Source organism: Rana temporaria, chromosome 5 (assembly GCF_905171775.1).
Source record: "Rana temporaria chromosome 5, aRanTem1.1, whole genome shotgun sequence".
Lineage (NCBI taxonomy): Eukaryota > Metazoa > Chordata > Amphibia > Anura > Ranidae > Rana > Rana temporaria.
The window spans coordinates 130,720,254-130,742,441 of NC_053493.1; the positions used below are offsets into that span (position 1 = coordinate 130,720,254).

Genomic DNA, 22,188 nt, shown 5'->3' on the forward strand with positions numbered 1-22,188 from the left:
TACTAAAACGTGTGCATCTCTGCACAGAAAACAATTAGAGCTGGTTCACACAGGGGCAACACAACTTTGTGCGCGACTTTGCAAAGGCGGCTTCAGCGCGACTTGGGGTGACTTACAAGGCGACTTCAAGTCGCCTCCAGGACAGGTGACTTTGGCTGTGGTCAAAACAAACAACAATCAGCTCTGTGGGAGGGAGGGGTTTGCCTGAGGAAACTAGTTTCTCTTTCTGAAAAGTTGCTTCAGTTAAGACAGGGGATCGGACTTGGAAGCGACTTCCATTGAAATCAATGGGTACAAGTCGCCTAGAAGTCGCCTTGAAGTAGTACAAGAACCTTTCCTGAAGTCGGAGCAACTTCAGTAGTGTGCATGAAGACGGCTCTCATTGACTAACATGTAATTTGACATGACGCGCGACTTGGGGCGACTTAAGTCGCCCCCCAGGTCGCTGTAGTGTGAACCGGCTCTTAGCTTCCAGTTATTTTTTTGTGTCAAAGCATAAATAAGCAAGCTGAAGTTAGAAGCTGATTGGCTACCATGCACAGCTGCATCAGATTTTGCACGTTTCAGTTTAAGCCTAGGTTCACATTGGAGCGATTTGCGGCGCCGCACTGATTTGCAAAAGTAGTTCCTGCACTACTTTTGCAGATTTCAGGTGCGACTTCAATAGACAGCTGTACACAAAGCCACACAGATGTCTATCAAGTAGCACCTGAAATCGTGCTGACCTTGCTACTTTGAAATTGCGCTACTTCAAGTGAAGTAGTGCGATTTCAAAATGGCATCAATGTGAAACAAAGGCTAAGGCTCCACTCACACTTGTACGACGCCAAGGCTGGATTACTTTGGATGGATGCGACTTTGATGCAACTAGTTGCTCCTTTGCAAAGTCAGACCCACTGTTGCACCATTGTTGCCTGTAAAACATTCAGGTGCCAATTTTATGCAACTTTTGAGGGTTAACATTCACACTTATGCAAATTGGATGCAGGTTTCACCGCATCCAATTCGTATGACAGGAGAGTGTTACCAGCTCTCAATGGAGTCGGCTCACACACCACTGGTGCAGCCGCGATCTGCATTTGGAAAAAGGGTCCTGTGCATCTTTGGCTCCGAATCAGGTGCAAATTCAGGCAGAGATTTGAATCTGATTCGTACCTGAATCGGTGAACAGGGCCGCACCAGTCGTGGGGGGGGGGGTGGTTCTGTGAGCCGCGGCCACAGCAGGTTTGAAACCAGTCTAAAGTCTATGGCCCTCAAGTTGCATGAAGGTCAGACCAAAGTAGTGCATGAACTACTTTGAATTAACTGCTACTTTAAAGCAGAGGTCCACCTGAATTTTTTTTTTTTAAAGCCAGCAGCTACAAATACTGCAGCTCCTGGCTTTTAAAAAAGAGACACTTGCCCGAGATGTGGGCAGACATGGCTGAGCAATCGCTCGATCCTTGGATGCTGCCGCCACCATGCTCTGTGAGGGAAACAGGAAGTGAAGCCTTGCGGCTTCACTGCCCGGTTCCCTACTGCGCATGTGCGAGTAGTGCGGCGCGCCGTCACTGGTCCCCGCTCTCTCCTGGGAACAGTGTGTTTCCTAGGAGACAGCAGGGAGGACGGGAAGTGGTGTAGACTACCACAGGAGTCTATGCCAGGAAGTGGGTGCAAATACCTGTCTTAAACAGGTATCTGCACCCCCACCCCCACCCCCCCCCCCTGAAAGGTGCCAAATGTGTCTCCGGAGGGGGGATGGTTCCGAAAAGCAGAACTCTGCTTTAAGTTGCACATATATAACTGGTTATCATAGAAAAAACATGGCGTATGACTTGTCATGCATGACAAGTTGCAAAAGCGTGAATGGGGTCCCTGCTTAAAGATTTACCTAAGCCTGTAAACATTTTTATTTCCCATCACTTTCTGTCTTGATGACAATAGTCAACAGGACAACTAGAGAGAGAGAGTGAGAGTTATCCAACAGACAACACTAAAGAAAAAAGGTTTTGGTAAATATGACAAATCGAGGGCACTACGAAGCAAAATCACAGGGGACCCAATGTGCTGAGCATTTATTGGAGTATTCCAGTACAGGTGGCCGTTTCTGTTGAGTACAAAAGGTAGGATGATCCAAAGTGTGGGCTGGCAGAGTTAAGCTGGGAAAGGATGCTGGTCCCAAGGAAGGGTGGAGGTGCAGGGAGAGATTGCCACAGCATCAGGTTCAATGGGTAGCAGGACAGCTCACAGCAGGGGTGAGGGATGGGGAGGACAGAGTAGCACCAGGAAGAAGCTCCTGGGTCAAGGCAAACAGACAGGAGGCTTCTAGAGGCCCAGCTGCAGTCTTGGGTTCCCACAGGTTCTGGCAGCAAGTGACTCTCTCAGAAACTACAAGTCTCAGCAGTCCAAATGTCCAGAAAGCAGCACACAGCCAATACAAACTGTCTCAGCAGTTCTAAAAACGAGTGGGACCTCTAGCCTTTAGACCCCTTTCACACGAGGCGGTTTTCAGGGATTTTAGCGCTAGAAATAACCTCTAAATAGCGCCTTAATACCACCTCTTATTCATTTCAGTGCGTCTTTTCACACTGAAGCAGTGCGCTAGCGGGACGTTCAGGAAAGTCCTGCGAGCAGCATCTTTGGAGCGGTTTAGGAGTGCTGAATTTAGCACTCCAAAACACCCATTGAAATTAATGGGCAGCACTTCCAAAGCGCCTGAAAAGCAATTCGCAAAGCGTTGCAACACAGGCGCTTTTAACCCCTTCTTTGGGGTTAAAAGCACCCTGCTAGCTGCCAAAAAGCGCTGCTTAACGCAGCCGTTCCCCCATGTCCATCCCTGGAATATGCGTGTGGCGGGGGCATGGTAGTGGATAACCTGGAGTAGAGTGTTACTTCAGCTTTTTTTTTTTTTTTTTTGAAAAGGCAAACGTACATTTTTAAAAGCACTAAAACAAAAAATGCTTTTTTGCTGGATAAAAACCATGCCCGTATACAAAGTTATCATGAGGGTACATTGTTTAAAAATAGGAGCCTTGTCTCCTAGATCATCATTGGTAGTGAAATAGATACTTCAAGTTGACAAGATACATCTGATGGAAGAGAAAACCATTCTTCAAATGGCAGACTACTATACACATACTATAAAAAGGGGGTGACCTGGTTACTTAGACCCCTTTCACGCTGGAGGCGTTTTTCAGGCGCTAAAAATAGCACCTGTAAAGCGGCTGAAAAATGCCTCCCCTGCAGCCCCAGTGTGAAAGTCCAAGTGCTTTCACACTGGGGCACTGCGCTGGCAGGACGTTAGAAAAAGTCCTGCAGGCAGCATCTTTGGTGCGGTTTAGGAGCGGTGTATACACACCGCTCCTCCATCGTGCCCTGCCCATTGAAATGAATGGGCACTGCTGCCGAAGCACCTGCAAATCGCTTCAGAAGCAGTGCTTTTCGGGTGCATTTAACCCTTTCTTCGACTAGTGGGGGCTAAAAGCAATCCCGAAAAGCACCGCTAAATCCAACGCCGCTTTACCGCCAATGTGGTGCGGTGCCAGTGAGAAAGGGTTCTTAAAGCAGTAGTAAGCTGCCCAAAAAAATCTTAAAAATTGGGCCCCCTGTAGTGGTTTGTCATAATGTTCTAGTATGCACTACATACTACCTGGACACAGAGCTCTCCAGCACTGTCATGGCTCCCCAGTGCTTTCATCTTCACCCGGGTCTTCCTTCCGGGTACGCGGGCTCCAACTGTATGAATGGCATTAGTATTCAGAGCACATGCACAGGTGCTGTCACCAGCTGCATCCTGTGTGAATATCTCCTAAACGCTGCAAGTGTTCTATAAAATTCTGTACCCACAGGTAAGCATCATTATAGGCTTACCTGTAGGTACAAGTTAAAAAGTGGAGTTTACTTCCACTTTAAAAGCTCAGACTCCGGTAAATGTCTCTTGGAGACGGCTGCAGACCTAATACGACAAAAGATGCAGAACAAAGCATAACTGAAGTATATATAAGGAGCCCTGCTAAATACGGGTCATACAATAACAGGTTACTAATGATAGCACAGTTTAACCCCCTGTGTTTCACAGGTCTCTGTGTTTATATGTATGGGTTGTTGTATTTTGTTTGCGAGATGTTCAGCCTGGTGGCCTTATCACACTATTCTGCTTTCGGAAACCTGAACGGTTCCACATTACTGGAGAGCATAAAAAAGTTGCATCATTTGGTAACTATTACCGAATGTAAAAAAAAAAAATGTACATGTTTCGATCTCTGTATTGTCGTTATTGAGAGAAAATTGCACTACTTTTACAAATTGAGGCATACCAAACTCACTGGATTTACAAGATGTATTTGGGATGCCTTTACATTTATCCCTCGCTCACTTGAAGGGTCCTTTCGCATGGACATTCAGTTTTTTTACATAGAAAAAAAGTGACTGAACTGAACTAAAAAACTGATCAAAAACGGATACGGATGTCAATTTTTACATTCATTTTCATGTCCGCTGACATCCGTTTTTTCACACACATAAAGTGACGGAACTGAACTTCAAACACTGTATAATGCTGGTTGCCAAGGTGGGGGCTGGCAAGCCGGCCGCCATGTCCTTAACAACTGATGAGCGGTGCAGTTACAGAGCGATTTCGACCTCATAAAACTTCAACACACCAGAAAAGCCTGAGAACCATACACGCATTTTCAGAAACATGCATTAAGCATGATAATTGCGTCAAAAACATTAATGTTACACTAAAAAAATTCACTGAAAATCGCATCATGATGTAGCTGTACTAGTGTGAACCCTGGCTAAATGACAACCGTGAACATCTTGCAAGAGCAGTGTAAGGACGTCTAACCCTTAACATAGTTTAGAAAAAAGCAAGATCGGCCAATGATAAGGACCTGAAACAATGGAGTAGATTTACTAAAACAGGAGACTCAGAATCTGGTGCAGCTCTGCGTGCTGGCCAATCAGTTTCTAACTTCAGCTTCTTCGATAAGCCTAGGTCCACATGGGTGCGATTTGACATGTCAAATCACATGCCAAATCGGTAGCAATTTCCAGGCAATGGCACCGTCCGAATCGGTGCGGCATCGCACAATTTCCAAAAGTCGTTTCTGTACTACTTTTGGCGACTTCGGGGTGCGATTTGTATAGACCTCTGTGCAGGAACCCGCACAGATGTCTTGGAAATCGCCCCTGAAGTCGGACTGACATGCAGGAATGAAATTGTGAGAGCTCAGCTGAACTTGCACGATTTTAATGCGATTGTCAATGTGAACCTGGGCTTAAGCTTCACAGAAAAGCGTGGAAGCTGATTGCTTTCTATGCAGAGCTGCACCTGATTGGGGATCATTTACTAAAACTGGATAGTGCACAATGTAATTTATTGCAGCAGCTTTGTTAAATAAAGCAAGGGTGATGCTTACTGGCAATATATTATTACATTTAAATTTATATTTTTCGTCTTAGGATTGTTCGAGTCTCTAATCGGTAGTGGGGTCAAACTAAAGGAAGCAGGATAGAAATCCATTTTGTTTGAGAAAAAAATTCTAACGGTGTACATTGTTTTCATTTCGGAAAATACATTTTATTCCAAAACGGAAAACATTTGTCCAGTCATCGAACGTACTATAAATGGTTGTATGAATATTCATGATGCAAACCTCTATTTGAAAATCTACTAGTGTATAGCCAGCATAACTTTTTGTTGTGAAACCTTTGTTTCCCCCCAACCCCAATTCAGATCTGTTTAGTTATGATATATTTAGAAGCATGACCTGTCATTGAGAGACCTTCAACTCACTTTTAAGGGCTCCATCATACCAGAGAATGGTGCAGGGAAATATAGATTGTATGTACAAATGCAACCTGGCAAGTTAATGTGATGTCATGTACACGCTACTGTTTTTCTATGTACTCTCTCATGTTAAATAAAGAACAAAAAAATCATATGATAGAGACTTTCTTGAAGATATTCTGTATCCTTATGCCAATCGCTTGCTGCTGTGATCAAATGACAGCTGACACATCAACTAGCAATACAACACCACTGAAAGGGATCCAATGCCTGAAATGCAGGAGAGAGCACTACGGTATTGTTCTTTCCAAACTTTCCTTTGCTTTGGAAATAAGTTGGTAGGTTTCAGTAGCTTCAGTAGTTAAAGACGATTGCTTATTAAATACCGTATAAGTCAGCGTATAAAACGCACCTTAATTTTAAGAGGGACATTTCAGGGAAAAATTTTAATTATAAATAAAGAACTTTGAAGCAAAATAGGGGTTAGTGCCCATAAATGCAACCTCACCATTGCCCATTAATGCAGCCTGATCAGTGCCCATCTGCAGCCTCACTATTGCCCATCAATGCAGCCTGATCAGTGCCCATCTGCAGCCTCACCATTGCCCATCAATGCAGCCTGATCAGTGCCTATCTGCAGCCTCACCATTGCCCATCAATGCAGCCTGATCAGTGCCCATCTGCAGCCTCACCATTGCCCATCAATGCAGCCTGATCAGTGCCCATCAATGCAGCCTCACCATTGGACTAGGCTCATATAATAGGCAGTAGAGCTGCACGATTAATCGTTTAAAGATCACAAACACACACACACACACGGTACCATCACGTTTCTCGACCGGGAAATGAAAACGCAGTGAGCGCACACCCCACTGCACCAGCAGCATTGATCTGATGGCATCGCGATGCCAGAACATACACGTGAGACCGTGAGTCAGCTTCCTTGTGCCTTAGTGTTATATTATATTATGAATATTACCAGTACCACCACAATCAGCTACCAGGCCCATAGTCCTTGCAGAATGTTGACTTAAAATACCGGCAACCACTGTCCCTTATTATGAATACTACCAGTCTGAGTCAGCTACCCATATTATGAATATTACCACAGTCAGCTACCCAGAGTCTGGGGTAGCTGAATGTGGTAATATTCATAATATGGATAGCTGACCCAGACTGTGGTAATATTCATAATATATTATAAGGGACAGTGGTTGCTGGTATTTTAAGTCCACTCCTCACATGCCCCCCTATAATAGCCTGACATACGGTTTTGAGAATCGTGAGAGAATCGTGATCTTCATTCTAAGCAAAAGGATTGTGATTCAAATTTTTCCCAAAATCGTGCAGTTCTAATAGGCAAAACACTAGTCCAATGCCAGGACATGCAACGTCTATCCTAGGAGGCGGTCCAGGAGGCGGGACTGTGTGTGACTGTGAGCACCGAACAAACAGGAGATCCCAGCTGTGTAATCCAGCGGCGCTGCCCCCTCTTCCCCTCCGAGGCAGCCCAGGTAAAATATGGTGTATAACAAGCACACATGACTTCTCCGAAGTCCCCCATCAGGCTCTTCTCACTCATCGGATGAGTCATTTTCCAAATATGGACATTGCCTATCTTTGGGAAATGACATTAGCTGTAATCCCAAGCCTATTTCTTTACATTTAGCTTTCAGCCGTGGAAAATCTAAATGAGTCAGGTGATGCAGCCCGCTTGTGGGAAGCGGTCATACAAATGACAGCTTCCCAGCACAGGCATGGCCCATTTTGAGTACTGGAATACCTATGTATGCCAGGTCAGAATACCTATGTATGCCAGGGCATTTTGGCTATGCTTCTCCTATGGATCACTGGAGCGCAGTTCGTTCTGCACTTCTGTGACCTGTGTCCAGGCGACAGTTGGTTTAGGTAAGATTCCCACTTTAAAGTTGGGATCCAGCCAGATGCCTGGACCAGCAGCTTGTTCAGCCTTTCATGAGCCACACCTTCCACAGCCCGGCCCTCCAGTGAGCACTGGAGGGGCAGAGTAGAGAGCCGGTGAGTGAAAGTTGCTGTCTCTCTGCAGGCCAAAGACTGAGAGTTAAGCAATCAGACGTGTTTGCTCAGTTCTCAGTCATGCCGGTACCATTACCGAAATTAGTGCAAAAACGTGCCTGAATTAGGAGCATGTAATTTTTAAAGGGAAATACCACTTTAAAGAATTCCTCTGACTATTTCCAGCATACAGATATAGAAGATACTAATATACAAAGAAAAGAGGATTCCATCTACTAAAACATGTGCCTCTGGTACAGATATATGCTCAGGAGGTTACAATGATACATGTCCCTGTTACAGAGATGACACTGGATTTATGAAACAACCACTCTTTGCAGATGTATTGTGTTAGGTTACCATACTGATAATTCCAACACATGCTTGCTGCACCTAGAGATAGAATGAAATGTTATCTCTGGTGACTAATGTTTAGTATCAATAGAAAAAGCAGAAATGCACATCAACCTACCTTTTTTTTATCGACTTATTTATACAGTTGGTAAACAGTGCCTCCCAATCCCCCACCCAAAAACGTAAACAAAACATGGACCTCATGATACCTAGAAATCAATTTATGAAATGGTGTCATTAGTAAATTGTACCATGGTACTACTACTACGTCTGTTTGAGAGGTCAGTCTTTGGAACATACCTTTTTGGGTCAGTAAAATTATCAAAACAATTACAATAGATTTAGACTAAAGTCTAAATCTCCCTTGCCTCTGAAGCCCAATCCTCTTCTGGATCGCACTCCAGAGGCCAATGACAGGCGATGAGGAAGCGATGCGACACCACTTCAATGCTTGTTTAGACCCCATTGTTGCAAACACACGCAGAAATGTCTGTTGCTGGAACTGCCTGAAAGGGGTCTCATACTGTGTTGGTATGCAGGAAAAAATACAACTAAGGCCCAACGTGGGGCCCAACGTGCCCCCCCCCCTAAGATCCATACCATTTATCCGAGCATGCAGGCCCCCACCCCAAAGCACCTTATCCCCATGTTGATGGGGACAAGGGCCTCTTCCCCTTAACCCTGGGCTGTGGTTGTCTGCAGATTCTGGTCTAAGAAAGGGGGCCCCCAGATTCCACCCCCACGTGAATGAGTATGGTGTACATAGTACCCATTTACCAAGAAAAAATAAAATAAAAGTGTAAAAAAAAAAAAACAGGAGGCAGTTTTTGACTTTATTAAAAAAAGTCCTTTATTAAAAATGAATAATGTCTATCACGCCGTCTCAGCCGCCACCGCCGACCAGATTTTAATAATAATGAAAAAAAAACGCTCCTCCACCGACAATGGCTCCAACTGTTCCGGCAGCTACAGTGTCTGACCTCACCCGAAGCACTCGTCCCTTTTTGACGTCACAGTTGACCTAAGGGTCTGGTATGGATTTGGGAGGAGGCCCCCACGTAATTTTTATTTTTCAGTAACTTTTGCATTGCTAACATTGCACACACCACAAAACACAACAGAGGAGCAGGGGTCATAGTGCAAATTTGACCTCTGAGCACAGGTCATAAGTCGGATCAGTTAAGATGGTGATCCGACTTGGATGCTACTTCCATTATATTCTATGGGCTGAAACCGCACCCAAGTCGTGACCTTTTTAAAAGTCGTAGAAACACAAGTCGGATCAGTTAAGACAGCTCTCATAGGGAAACAATTTTGAAATTAAACTAAATCTTTTAATACTGCTAGCAGGAAAGGTTTTTCAGTAATCAATAATGACAGTCCAGGAGCCAGGACAAAGTACTTCTATGGGCATGCATAGGGGAGTTACATCACCCAAGGCCAAATGGGAAAGAAAGAAAACACGACACTGGAGAAGACTAAAAGAATCAGGCAGCAGCTGCAATGTCATGAAAATGGGGAACTGGATGCATTGCTGAAGAGGGGGACTTTTGGAAGCAATTCTGCCATTATTGTGAAGAAAGAAATGCTGCGCTACAAATATAACAAGCAGAATACAAAATCGTAATCCTAATAAACAATCAAGTACAGTGATAACAAACGTGATCCATTTGTGTATGCAAATAATCGGTCTTCTAAAATGTCTGTGTCCAACAATCTTATGCCTAAAAAAAAATCACATAAACTCCAAAAAAGTGTCCAAACGTATTCATAAATCTGTGAAACCAATAGCGTCCAAAAACGATAATATTAAATCTTTTAGTGTCTTCCGCAAATGCCAAAACAAACTTAAATATTTGTGTTCCTGTGAGTCCCACCACTATTCATATGGGGATAGTCTCATCTAAAAGAAATGACCTTACAGAACCAAGTTATTGCAGGCATATCCCCTTTAGAGCCAGGATACCAATGATGGTATACGTAGATGTTGAAGCTTCCAGAATAAAACCACGTGGGTAAACTCAAGAAAAACACAAAAAGGAACAACAAAGTGCTCACTGTATAAATGGTATTCGTTTAACAGAGTAGAATTAACTTACATGTAAAAAAGGGCACTCTCTCTTTAAGGCTCTTAATATGAGATCTACCATTCAGGAAGCTGTACGGTGAGCCAGGCTGCGTCTGTCAGCGCTACCCAGGTATCAGAAACAAATCTACTCTCTCCCAGTGTTCCTTCTCACTCCAGAGACCTCAGTTTGCACCACCCAACATGTTTCGTCATAATGTGATCAGGGGCATATGCCATTAAAGCAAGAGCCCCCGGGGGAAAACTATTAAATGTTGTACCATCCTATAAGCCACACCACCCCCTTTTGCACACTAAAGACTTTACATTGTGTCTTTAAAATTAAATTTTTTTTACTTAACACTGCTCCACTGTTACCATGCTGTCTCCAAATAACAAAAAGTGTCCTGGGGTGACAGCTATTAAAATCTACACCCAGGTATAGGATCAGGATACCTGTATGTGTAGGTGAACTTTTATTTGTTGGAGTACATTCTAAAATATATTTAGCATCCTGAAAAAGAAGCAGTGGGTCATCACTAACATGGAATTGCTTTGACTAAATCAACACCATCTCAGTATAAGGAAGAACTGCAGTACGGGGCGTTCCTCTTTTGGAACAATAGCCATGTGCTTTTTGCTGTTTGCTTTAGCATGGGGCTAAGCAAATTAACAGAGATGTTATGTGTCATGTTACATTCAGCAGTATCCTGATCTATTCCAACAAAGGAATTGCCCCCTCTCTTCTGTAGATTTCTGACACTGCAATTCAAAACATTAACAAATCACAATAAGACGTTTGTCTATAAGGGCCAGTCTACACTACATTATCTTCTGGGCACAAACATTGCCTATACTAATACACACAACAAAAGGTGCATGCACTATTTTTTATCAATGCCACACACCACAATTGAGGACTGACCAACACCAAAAAAGAGGGGTTATGAGTGTGCCATGACCAACCAGAAGACGTCAGGAAAAAAAAAAAAAAAATTAACCCCCCCCCCCGTTCTCTGCAGAAGTACACTGTGAGCCCAGAACGGCATGACAATGCACCACCAGAGGTGGCAATGGTGGAGAGATCAGAAGAATGTCAGTGGAGAACAGTGCTACCAACAGGTGTGTGTGTGTATATATATATATATATATATATATATATATATATATATATATATATATATATATATATATATATATATATATATATATATCCAGCAATGGATGATGGATCAATCAAATGTCTGCGGAGTACAGTGCCACCAGAGATTTATTATAACCAGCAATAAATAATGGATCAGAGGGATGTGTGCGGGTGGGATCAGCTGGCTCAGCCTCTCGGCAACTTGCTAAGAGGCTGAGCCGAGTTCCGGTCCAGGCTCCTGGGTGGAACCCGACCAAATGGTCACGATCTTTCCTGAGCCTGGACCGGCTCTGTGACGTCAGCCAGCTATCTGCTGAAAACGCGTTACAGGAGTGCAGAACGAACTGCATTCCTGTGATCCACCACAGGAGAAGTACAGCCAAACAAGCTTTGGTTGTACTTCTTTAACCCCAGTGAATCAAACAAATCCTTCTGTTTTGCTGAAAATCGAGCCCCCATCCACTGTCCAGAATTCCGAGGGACTGTCCTATTATTTCACCCAACTGTCCTACTGCCACTGGAAGGAACACTTGTTCCAAAACCTGGTAATGGCTGCATGTCTCCTGCACAACAATGTCTGCACATCACTTCAGTTTTATTATTTTAAAATGATAATTTAAGCCTGTGAGACATCATGTGGGGCACTGTAATCAAGACATATTTTGTATGTATATTTACCATAGCATCATCATGGTAACTGCGGTCTGAACTGCGGTCTGAAAAAAAAACGTTTTGCTGAAGATATACTTTAAAACACAGTGAGCTTTCCTTAATGTGAAAGATGCTATTTGTTTTGGGTGTGGGTGTCCGTACAGTCCTTGGGTGGATCGGTCACCTCCTCACTGGAATATTATGCAGTACTTAATAGAGTAGCTTAAAGTTTAAGAGGTGAATGAAGAGGATTAGTGGATAAGCTATGTAAATCCTCAGGCAAGCCATGTGGCTTTTAAATTAACTACATATTAAAAATCTTTACTGAACTGACTACAAGCATGTTTATGAATTACCAAAGCAACATGAGCTGGGTATGTTACACTTCATTATTTGAATAATTACTTTACAATAAGTATAGGGCTCGAACAGCACATATGAGCCACTGGAAGAAGGAAAATTAAAAATGTGTTCCCAGAGAACCTAGTAAGACTCTAATTCTTACTATACTGCAGGGGTCTCCAAATTTTCTAAGGAAGGGGCCAGTTTACTGTCCTTCAGGCTTTAGGGGGGCCTGACTGTGGCCAGTGGGAGTGGAAAATGCCCTGTCATCAGTGCCCCATCATTGTTTTTATTGGGAGGAATAGTGCCCCATTGTTGGTATCAAATGGAAGAACAGAGCCCCGTTGATGTCGTCAGGAGAAATGGTGCCCCCATCATTGGAGTCAGTTGATGGAATAGTGTCCCAAGGGCCAGATAAAGGCAACCAAGGGGCCACATCTTGTACCTGGGACACAGTTTGGAGACCAATGCTATACTACATAAAAGTAAAGGCAGATTCTTAAGTCGGCCATAGATGGAGCAATTCCCCATCCCTCCCGCAGAGCTTAAATTTACCCCGAGTGGGGGGCACAGGGAGCAATCCATGCTGGAAGAACAAACTCGATTACTGCTAGCGGATATAGCAAAAAAATAAATAAAAATAAATGAAAAATCTGGCATGCCGTTTTTACCATAACTGATCGATCAACTTGGGTAAAATCAGCTTGCCCATACATGGTTAGAATCTCAGCTGGTTCAGCAGGGATTCAAACCGTCTACGACCAGCTTTACTGTACTTAAGGCTTACACTAACAATTTATACTCATCGATATACAGTATTTCAATATGACCAAGCAGCCTAGGTCTGTGCTTTGTTTCCATGGTTACCGAATCCCGATTCATGACCATAATAGACAGATATGTATAATATTTGGGCTAGGTTCACGTATATGAGCTGCTGTAATGCACACGTTACTTATTTTTTTTAACACCCGTTAATGCGCATTGCTTTAAGGTAGCCCATTCATTTGAATGAGCTGCCTACTGCATCAAAATCACACCAAAAGGTGAATGTATCTTTTTCTTTGCAATACACCACAACACAAGGTAGAGCGATACCATGTATTGTGTTAAGGTACAACACACGTGCCTGGGAAAGGTGTGTTGGGGTGCCACTATGAATGACCGGAACTCTAGGGCAATACGCACGTTTTCATGTATTAATGCACTCACTACCACAGTGCATAGAGGTGAACAGAACCCTAAAGGGGTTGTAAAGGTTTGTCTTTTATTTTCTAAATTGGTTCCTTTAAGCTAGTGCATTGTTGGTTCACTTACCTTTTCCTTCGATTTCCCTTCTAAATGTTTTTTTTCTTTGTTTGAATTTCTCACTTCCTGTTCCTCCTTAGTAAGCTTTCCACCATCATCCGAGCGGTGGAAAGTCATTTAGAACAGCTTAGGAGGAACAGGAAGTGAGAAATTCAGACAAAGGAAAAAAAACATTTAGAAGGGAAATCGAAGGAAAAGGTAAGTGAACCAACAATGCACTAGCTTTAAAGCGGATGTGCCCCTGGGAAAAAAATATTAAAAGCCAGCAGCTACAAATACTGCAGCTGCTGACTTTTAATATCAGGTCACTTACCTGTCCTGGAGTCCAGCGCCGATCGCAGCAGAGGACGAGCGATCGCTCGTCTCTCTGCTGCTCCCCCCGCCATCCACGCTGAGGGAACCAGGAAGTGAAGCGCTGCGGCTTCACTGCCCGGTTCCCTACGGCGCATGCGCGAGTCGCGCCGCGCCCGCCGATTGGCTCCCGCTGTGTGCTGGGAGCCGAGTGTTCCCAGCACACAACGGGGGGCGACGGGATGTGACGGAATGCCCGTCTTTTGCCCGTGAATGCCGGGCCGGAAGTGGGTGCAAATACCTGTCTTTAGACAGGTATCTGCACCCCCCTCCCCCTGAAAGGTGTCAATGAAGACACCGGAGGGGGGGGAGGGTTCCGATCAGCGGGACTCCACTTTAGGGTGGAGAACCGCTTTAGGTAACCTATTTAGAAAATAAAAACGAACCTTTACAACCCCTTTAAGGATTACTAATGTATTGCAATAAAATGCACCATTGAAACTTTGCAAAAGATAACACAAATGCCTTAAAGTAGAGTTATGAAAGAGGGTAGGGTTGGGATGTTACAATCTGATTGTACAGTACCTGTACAATCTCCATTTTTAAAAACCATGCAGTGTAAAGTTGGTCATGGATAGATAAGTATTTTCACTTGAAATTCTATGAAAAGTCTTCAAAATTCGAACCAAAAAACCAAGGTGACATGGATGGATGGTGATTTTGCTTTGAATATTAAAAAATAATTAAATAGCGGTTCTGGTTTGTGGTTCTCAGATTCAGTGTAGTTCCGTTTTAACAAGTCTTGGATGATATGGGAACCACATAATTTCTTCCGTAATTTATATGTTACTTCTAATGATTGGAATGATTAAAATGTATGATCCCACTAAGTATTTCTACTTTGAGAGTACTAGATGCATTGTCATACATTATGCTACACTCTCCAAAAAAGTTTCCAATATGACCTGTTCTGCATTGTGAGGCATTGCAAGAAAAGCTGCATTTTTTGCCGTAGTTTGTGATTTAACCCAATTAAATGTTAACCTTTAAAACAAATCATAATTGGGTTTCAAAGCAACTTGTATTGGCATTTCCATTTTCAATGTCATCTGGAGAGAGCAAGCCCTAAAGCTTCCATGCATTCCAAGGGCCCAATAAAAGATGTAGGATGCCATATAAATACAGTAAAGTACCGTAAGTAACACATTGATGATTTATCCTCAGGACCCACTAACAGGCCACATTTTATGTATAACCTTGGGGAGATGCAGACTACAATACTGCAGCCACTGAGCAGCAAATGATATCACCTGTGATGTATTTCAGTTATCTTGCAAATCTGGCCTGTTAGTGGGTCCTGAGGACAGGAGTTATGAACCACTGCAATAAAGGCAAACCGGCTGTAGTTTCCTCATAGCACAGTCTGAGCATGTGCAACTGCTTATGGCCACACATACAGAACTCATTACAGTGCACACCGATATGCATTACAACACTTAGGCAAGCTGTAATTTTTGGCTTTGAGAGGTACCGGCTCCCACTTTTGGGCAGATCGCTGTGACAATCTGAGTGGAAGTTCGGCCCCCCCTCCTCTTCTCCCCACAGTATTCTGGGACAAACCACAGGTCCCAGCAGACTGCGCAACCATTCGCAAAGAGCAGCGCGGCTCACGCACGTGCAGTAGGAAACCAGCTGTGAAGCTGCAAGGCTTCATTGCTGGTTCCCCTTACTATAGATGCCGGCGCCTGGACCCAAAGACAATTGAAGAATTAAAGTGACACTAAAGGTTTGTGTTTTTTTTTTTTAAACAAACATGTCATACTTACCTCCACTGTGCAGTTTGTTTTGCACAGAGTGACCCCGATCCATATGTTCTGGGGTCCAACAGCAGCTCTCGCGGCTCCTCTCGGATTAGATAACCCCCTCTGGGAAGCTTTCCTGAGGGGGTTACCTTGTGGGCGCGCTCCTGTGTCATACACTAGGCATCCATAGATGCGTAGTGTATGACTCGGCCCCTGCCCCCGCGTCATTGCATTTGATTGACAGCAGCGGGAGCCAATGGCTGCGCTGCTATCAATCTATCCAATCAAAGCCAAGACTTCATGGAGAGAAGGGCGGTGGGGTCGCGCCCATGGAAATTTGGGGCTCGGGTAAGTAAAATGGGGTGCTGGGGGGCCAGACACTGCAAGATGTTATTTTACCTTAATGCATGGGATGCATTAAGGTGGAAAAACACATAGGTTTACAACCCCTTTAACTTGGGTGAGGACATTTCTGGATCCCTGGACAGGTAAGTGTCTTTTGTAGAGAGTCAGCCTAGGGTAGATTAAGATAGGGTTAATGAAGAGGGCAGATACTTTCCCTTCAGCTGGTTGATGGCTGTTTTGCCATCAGTTCCGAGGGGACCTAAATGCTGGATAGAAGCCTCCCTGCGCTTTCTTGTACCTGCTGGGTGAGCTGGCCTGTAATTGGGACTTTTGAAATATTGTGGATGTTTTGGCTGGGATGCTGAACATTATTTAAACAGACTGTTGTACTGATGAGCAGAGTATCTTGTATTGTTTTGAGCTGCCGGTCGTCATTTTCCTGTTTTGATGAATTGTTAACTGAAGTTTCTCCCAGCCCCTGTTTACCACTTGGATACCTGAAATTAAAAGTCAGCAGCTACAGGGTTTGTAGATGCTTACTTAATTTTTGGGGTGAGACTGGAGCTCCTCTAACTTCAATGGCACCCCAATGCGCATATACAAACAGATGTGTCTGTGTCCGCTCTGCATAAGCTGAACCATCCGTCTGTTCAGCTGGGATCAGCGGACAGATTCCGTGCTGAGCAGGCAGACTCCAACAGAGCCTGTCCTACGTGCAAGGGGCCTATAAGCAAACAGTTTATTTTCTTTTTAGGATTTTAGGTTTTACATAAATAAATAAAAGCACCCATCAGTGGTAAATGGTTTGTCTGCCAGTAGGTCTGTTAAAAAACACAACAGACTTACTGGCAGGATTATCTGGTGAAAATTAAGGAAAGGAAACCTAAAGAAAAGAAAAGGAATGCAGTCATCACATCTAAGAAATGGTAAACTGCACTGTAATAAATGCTTGCTTTTGGCTTTAATCCTGCTTTAAAGTATATGTGAACCCACCTTGTAAAAAAAAAAAAAGCCCACTCCATTTTAAATAGAGAAAGAAGAACACAAAAACCCAGAAAATGCATTTAAAAAAAGTTATAAATTGATTTACATTTTAATGAGCAAAATAATTATTTGACCCCTTTTTAAAACATTACTCGGTACTTGTTAGCAATCAGAGGTCAGATTTTTGTAGTTGGCCACGAGGTTTGCACACATCTCAGGAGGGATTTTGTCCCACTCCTGTTTGCAGATCCTCTCCAAGTGGAGGTTCACCCTAAAAACGATTTTTTTTACATTAGAGCCAGCATAGTAAGGACATTTCATTTCGGCAGTTTTTTTTTCTTCCCCTCTGTACTTACCTTTATATCCTGATTTTGTCCAGGGCTTCCGCGTTCTGATGACTCCGGGACTGGGCGTTCCTATCCCAGCCTCAGGGTTCCGATGACTGCGGGACTGGGCGTTCCTATCCTTCCGTTCGATGATTGACGGCTTGTGAAACAGGTGACCTGTCGCACAACGCGCGTCACCAGATTTATGGAAATAGCCGAGCTGCGAGTCGGCACTATACGGCGCCTGCGCCCGCCGTGTAGAGCTGACTGAGCAGGCGTCGTATAGTGCCGACTCGCAGCTCTGCTATTTCCCGACATCTGGTGATGCGTGTTGTGCGACAGGTCACCTGTTTCACAAGCCGTCAATCATCGACAACATCAGGATATAAAGGTATGTACGGAGAAAAAAAAAATGACCTGCCGAAATGTAATGTCCTTAGTATGCTGGCTCTGCTAAATGTAATTAAAAAAAAAAAATTTGGGGTGAACCCCCGCTTTAAGGTTGATGTTTGGCAACTCAAACCTTCAGCTCCCTCCACATATTTTCTATGAGATTAAGGTCTGGATACTGGCTTGGCCACTTCAGGACCTTCATGTGCTTCTCCTTTAGCCACTCCCTTGTTGCCTTGGCAGTGTGTTTTGGATCATTGTCATGCTGAAATACCCATTCGTGACCCATTTTCAATGCCCTGGCAGTGGGAAGGAGGTTCTCACCCAAGATTTGACAGTACATGGCCCCCGTCCATCATCCCTTTGATGCAGTGAAGTTGTCCTGTCCCCTTAGCAGAAAAACACCCCTAAAGCATAATGTTTCCTTTTCAATGTTTGAACGTGGGGATGGTGTTCTTGGGGTCATAGGGAGCATTCCTCCTCCAAACACGGCGAGTTGATTTGATGCCAAAGAGCTTGAGTTTGGTCTCATTCTGACCACAACACTTTCATCCAGTTCTATTCTGAATCATTCAGATGTTCATTAGCAAACTTCAGCGGGCCTGTACATGTGCTTTCTTGAGCAGGGGGACCTTGTGGGCTCTGCGGGATTTCAGTCTTCCCGGCGTAGTGTGTTACCAATTGTTTCCTTGGTGACTATAGTCCCAGCTGCCTTGAGATCATTGACAATATTCTCCCACGTAGTTCTGGGCTGATTCCTCACCGCTCTCATGATCACTGAAATGCCACAAGGCGAGATCCTGCATGGAGCCCGAGACCAAGGGAGATGGCCCGTAATTTTGTGTTTCTTCCATTTGCGAATAATCGCACCAACTGTTATCACCCTCTCACCAAGCTGCTTGGCGATGGTCTTATAGCCCATTCAAGCCTTGTTGTAGGTCTACAACGTTGTCCCTGACATCCTTTGGTCTTGGCCATGGTGGAGACATTGGAATCTGATTGATTGCTTCTGTGGACAGGTGTCTTTTATACAGTTAACAAGCTGAGATTATATAGAAATAGAGACAACTCTGGCGCTGTCTGATGGACTGCGGGGCGGGGGGACTGCAGCAGCACCTGGGGATCTAATCCTAACAGAAAAAGTGATAATAATGTGAAGTATGGTGGCTGCGCTGTGGGGGACGGAATGGGAAGGTGGAAGTGAAAAAGGAATGCAAAGTTAAGGGATCGTGGGTGAGAGTGCTCCTAAGCTCAGCACATTACCTGTATATAAGAAACCTGGGAGCCAGAAATCTTGCTAATTGATAGGGGATCAAATCCACTCATTAAAATGCAAATCAATTCATAACTTTTTTTTCAAATGCATTTTTCTAGATTTTTTTTATTGTTATTCCGTCTCTCACTGTTAATATAAACTTACAAATAAAATTATAGACTGATAATTTCTTCTTTGTCAGTGAGCAAACGTACAAAATCAGCAGGGGATCAAATATTTTTTTTCCCTTACTGTATATCATACATACACACACTCGATATATCGTTTTTCTTTTCTTTTTAAAAAGTCATCACATGAGAAAATTGAACCAAGCACAGTCCAGTGTAAACTGTGGACAGAAATGCACTGACATGAGCTGTGCAGGGAAGCATGTCAGCAAAAGCCAAAGAAACAGCAGTACACTGATCTTCCCAGTAAAGTGTGCAGGGGTAGGGTGTATGAGCAGGAGGCAGAGAAACAGCAGTACACTGATCTTCCCAGTAAAGTGTGCAGGGGTAGGGCGTATGAGCATGAGGCAGAGAAACCGCAGTACACTGATCTTCCCAGTAAAGTGTGCAGGGGTAGGGCGTATGAGCATGAGGCAGAGAAACAGCAGTACACTGATCTTCCCAGTAAAGTGTGCAGGGGTAGGGCGTATGAGCATGAGGCAGAGAAACCGCAGTACACTGATCTTCCCAGTAAAGTGTGCAGGGGTAGGGCGTATGAGCATGAGGCAGAGAAACAGCAGTACACTGATCTTCCCAGTAAAGTGTGCAGGGGTAGGGCGTATGAGCATGAGGCAGAGAAACCGCAGTACACTGATCTTCCCAGTAAAGTGTGCAGGGGTAGGGCGTATGAGCATGAGGCAGAAAAACAGCAGTATACTGATCTTCCCAGTAAAGTGTGCAGGGGTAGGGTGTACGAGCATGAGGCAGAGAAACAGCAGTACACTGATCTTCCCAGTAAAAATCTGTGCAGGGGGGCGTGTCAGCAAAATCTGACAACTGGATTACAGGCAGGCTGTGCTCCCAAGGAGAATGTTAAGACACAAACTGACCACGCTGCGATGGATGTGCTTACATGTCTGATGTGGTCATTTTGAAATAGGAAAGCAGAGGGACATCTCAGAGTAATATAAATTAATGGACTGATTGGGTGGGCTACTCTCTGTTTGTATATAAAGGAAATTGTTCAATCAGATTGTAAGGCGTGGGTCATCTTATGGATGTTTAAATGGCAGGACGATGCCACAGGGGTTACCATCATCGGAGTCCGTGCCCACGGAAACCTGTATAGCACAAATATTATAAAACAGAAAATCCAGAATTACAAATACATGTCAAGTCCATGTGCAAATTCCTATATAATTAAGAGCTCTGGCTAATTCCCATCTGCAATAGTTTGCAGCATGCTCCTGCAACTCACAAAGATATTACATCAGATCAGCAAATGCAGGATGACAGCATGGAGGACCATATTATCAAAAGCCAAATGACATTCAGATCAGCTCATACAGCACTCATCTAATAAACAGCTTGTTTTTTAGGGCTGCTACACATCGGCATAGGATATTATTTAACCCGTGTTGGATGAAAGATAAAATGAATTCCTGGTAACTAAAAGCCAAACACCCAAATAAGCAACTAGCGTGGCATCAAGCAAATATACTGAACCTATTTATGTATCTTCCACTAAAACAACCTCACATGGTTAAAATTAGATCCACTCATCACCTCATAGCGATCAGTTGATCACCCATTCCGTGCCACACTACACTGTCAAGTACCAGTAAGGAAGACATCAATGGATACAGTACACACAGATAGCACCGCTTCCGTTATCATAAATGATGTGCAGTCTTATAATCCATTGTTATTACAGTACAGCATGCATTACATAGCAGGCGCACAATCCCAGAACGCCAGCATAAAGCCTTATTACCATCTGCACAGTCGTCGTAGCACCAGTCCAGCTCGTAGTAATCCTGCTCTATAAATTTCTGCATAGTCAGTGTTCCCTATCGCATCAATGAATCGACTGTCTAGTGCCTTTCCGAGGTCAGGTGAAGCACAACCAGGCCTGTCTGTTTTCACCATGCTCCGATGTCCGAAAAGCTTCACAGGACTGTGACACCATAAAAAAACATCTTTCAAGAGAATAAGACACGTGTGGGAAAAAAGGGTGAGGAAGAAAAAATAAAAATCACAAGAGACGAGTTCAATATCCTGCAGTAGGCAGCATGCTTTGATCCAGAAGCACTGTGGAAGCATCCTGTATGGGAGTTGACACGATCGCCCTATCAATAAGCTGAGATGCTGACGTCAGGGCCACACACCACCACTGCCTGCTGTACAGCCTTCCGCTCGGGTCCCTGCATATCACTTCTCTTAGGGGTTTCCATGGAGACTGGCCGAGAAATGATGCCGAGGATGCAGGGAAGGTTTCCAGCATGATCTGATTCATAAAGAAGCTTAGGGGAAATTAAGTCGAATGATCGCCCTTATCGCAACACAGAAATCAGTATGAGGATGCAGACTTGTATGTATGACTACCTTACTACTTCAACTTGTGCTTGTAGGACTACCTTACTACTAGTCTTTACCTTTTACTTTAATAAAATGGACCTTATAAAAAGTACAGTGCAAATCATTAAAATCTAGTTAAACATTTTCGTTTTTTTTACAAGCACATGTAATAATCTTACAAAAACACTGCATTAAGTTTAAAGGGGTTGTAAAGGTAAAAAAATGTTTTGCTAAATAGCTTCCTTTACCTTAGTGCAGTCCTCCTTCACTTACCTCATCCTTCCATTTTGCTTTTAAATGTCCTTATTTCTTCTGAGAAATCCTCACTTCCTGTTCTTGTGTCTGTAACTCCACACAGTAATGCGAGGCTTTCTCCCTGGTGTGAAGTGTCGTGCTCGCCCCCTCCCTTGGACTACAGGAGAATCAGGACACCCATTAACACACAGCTCCTTTATCTGCAATGTAGAGAGTGTCCTGACCCTCTTGTTGTCCAAAAGAGGGGGCGAGCACGACACTCCACACCAGGGAGAAAGCCTTGGATTGCAGTGTTTAGTTTCAGACAGAAGAACAGGAAGTGAGGATTTCTCAGAAGAAATAAG

At 43.9% G+C, this 22,188-nt stretch overlaps 1 protein-coding gene across 6 annotated transcripts in view; it reads right to left on the reverse strand.

Annotated features, from left to right (window-relative positions):
* The window catches only part of TRAK1 (trafficking kinesin protein 1), a 172,137-nt gene that overhangs the window by 120,481 nt on the left and 29,468 nt on the right, over window positions 1-22,188 (reverse strand). Inside the window, exon 1 of one of the 6 annotated variants that reach the window (XM_040353127.1) lies at window positions 21,006-21,323. The exons of the other annotated variants lie outside the window; for them this stretch is intronic. Coding sequence (XP_040209061.1) covers window positions 21,006-21,069 — 64 coding nt within the window. The 5' untranslated portion in view covers window positions 21,070-21,323. Of the gene's footprint in view, window positions 1-21,005; window positions 21,324-22,188 lie in introns of those variants that run through there. 6 annotated transcript variants of the gene reach the window in all.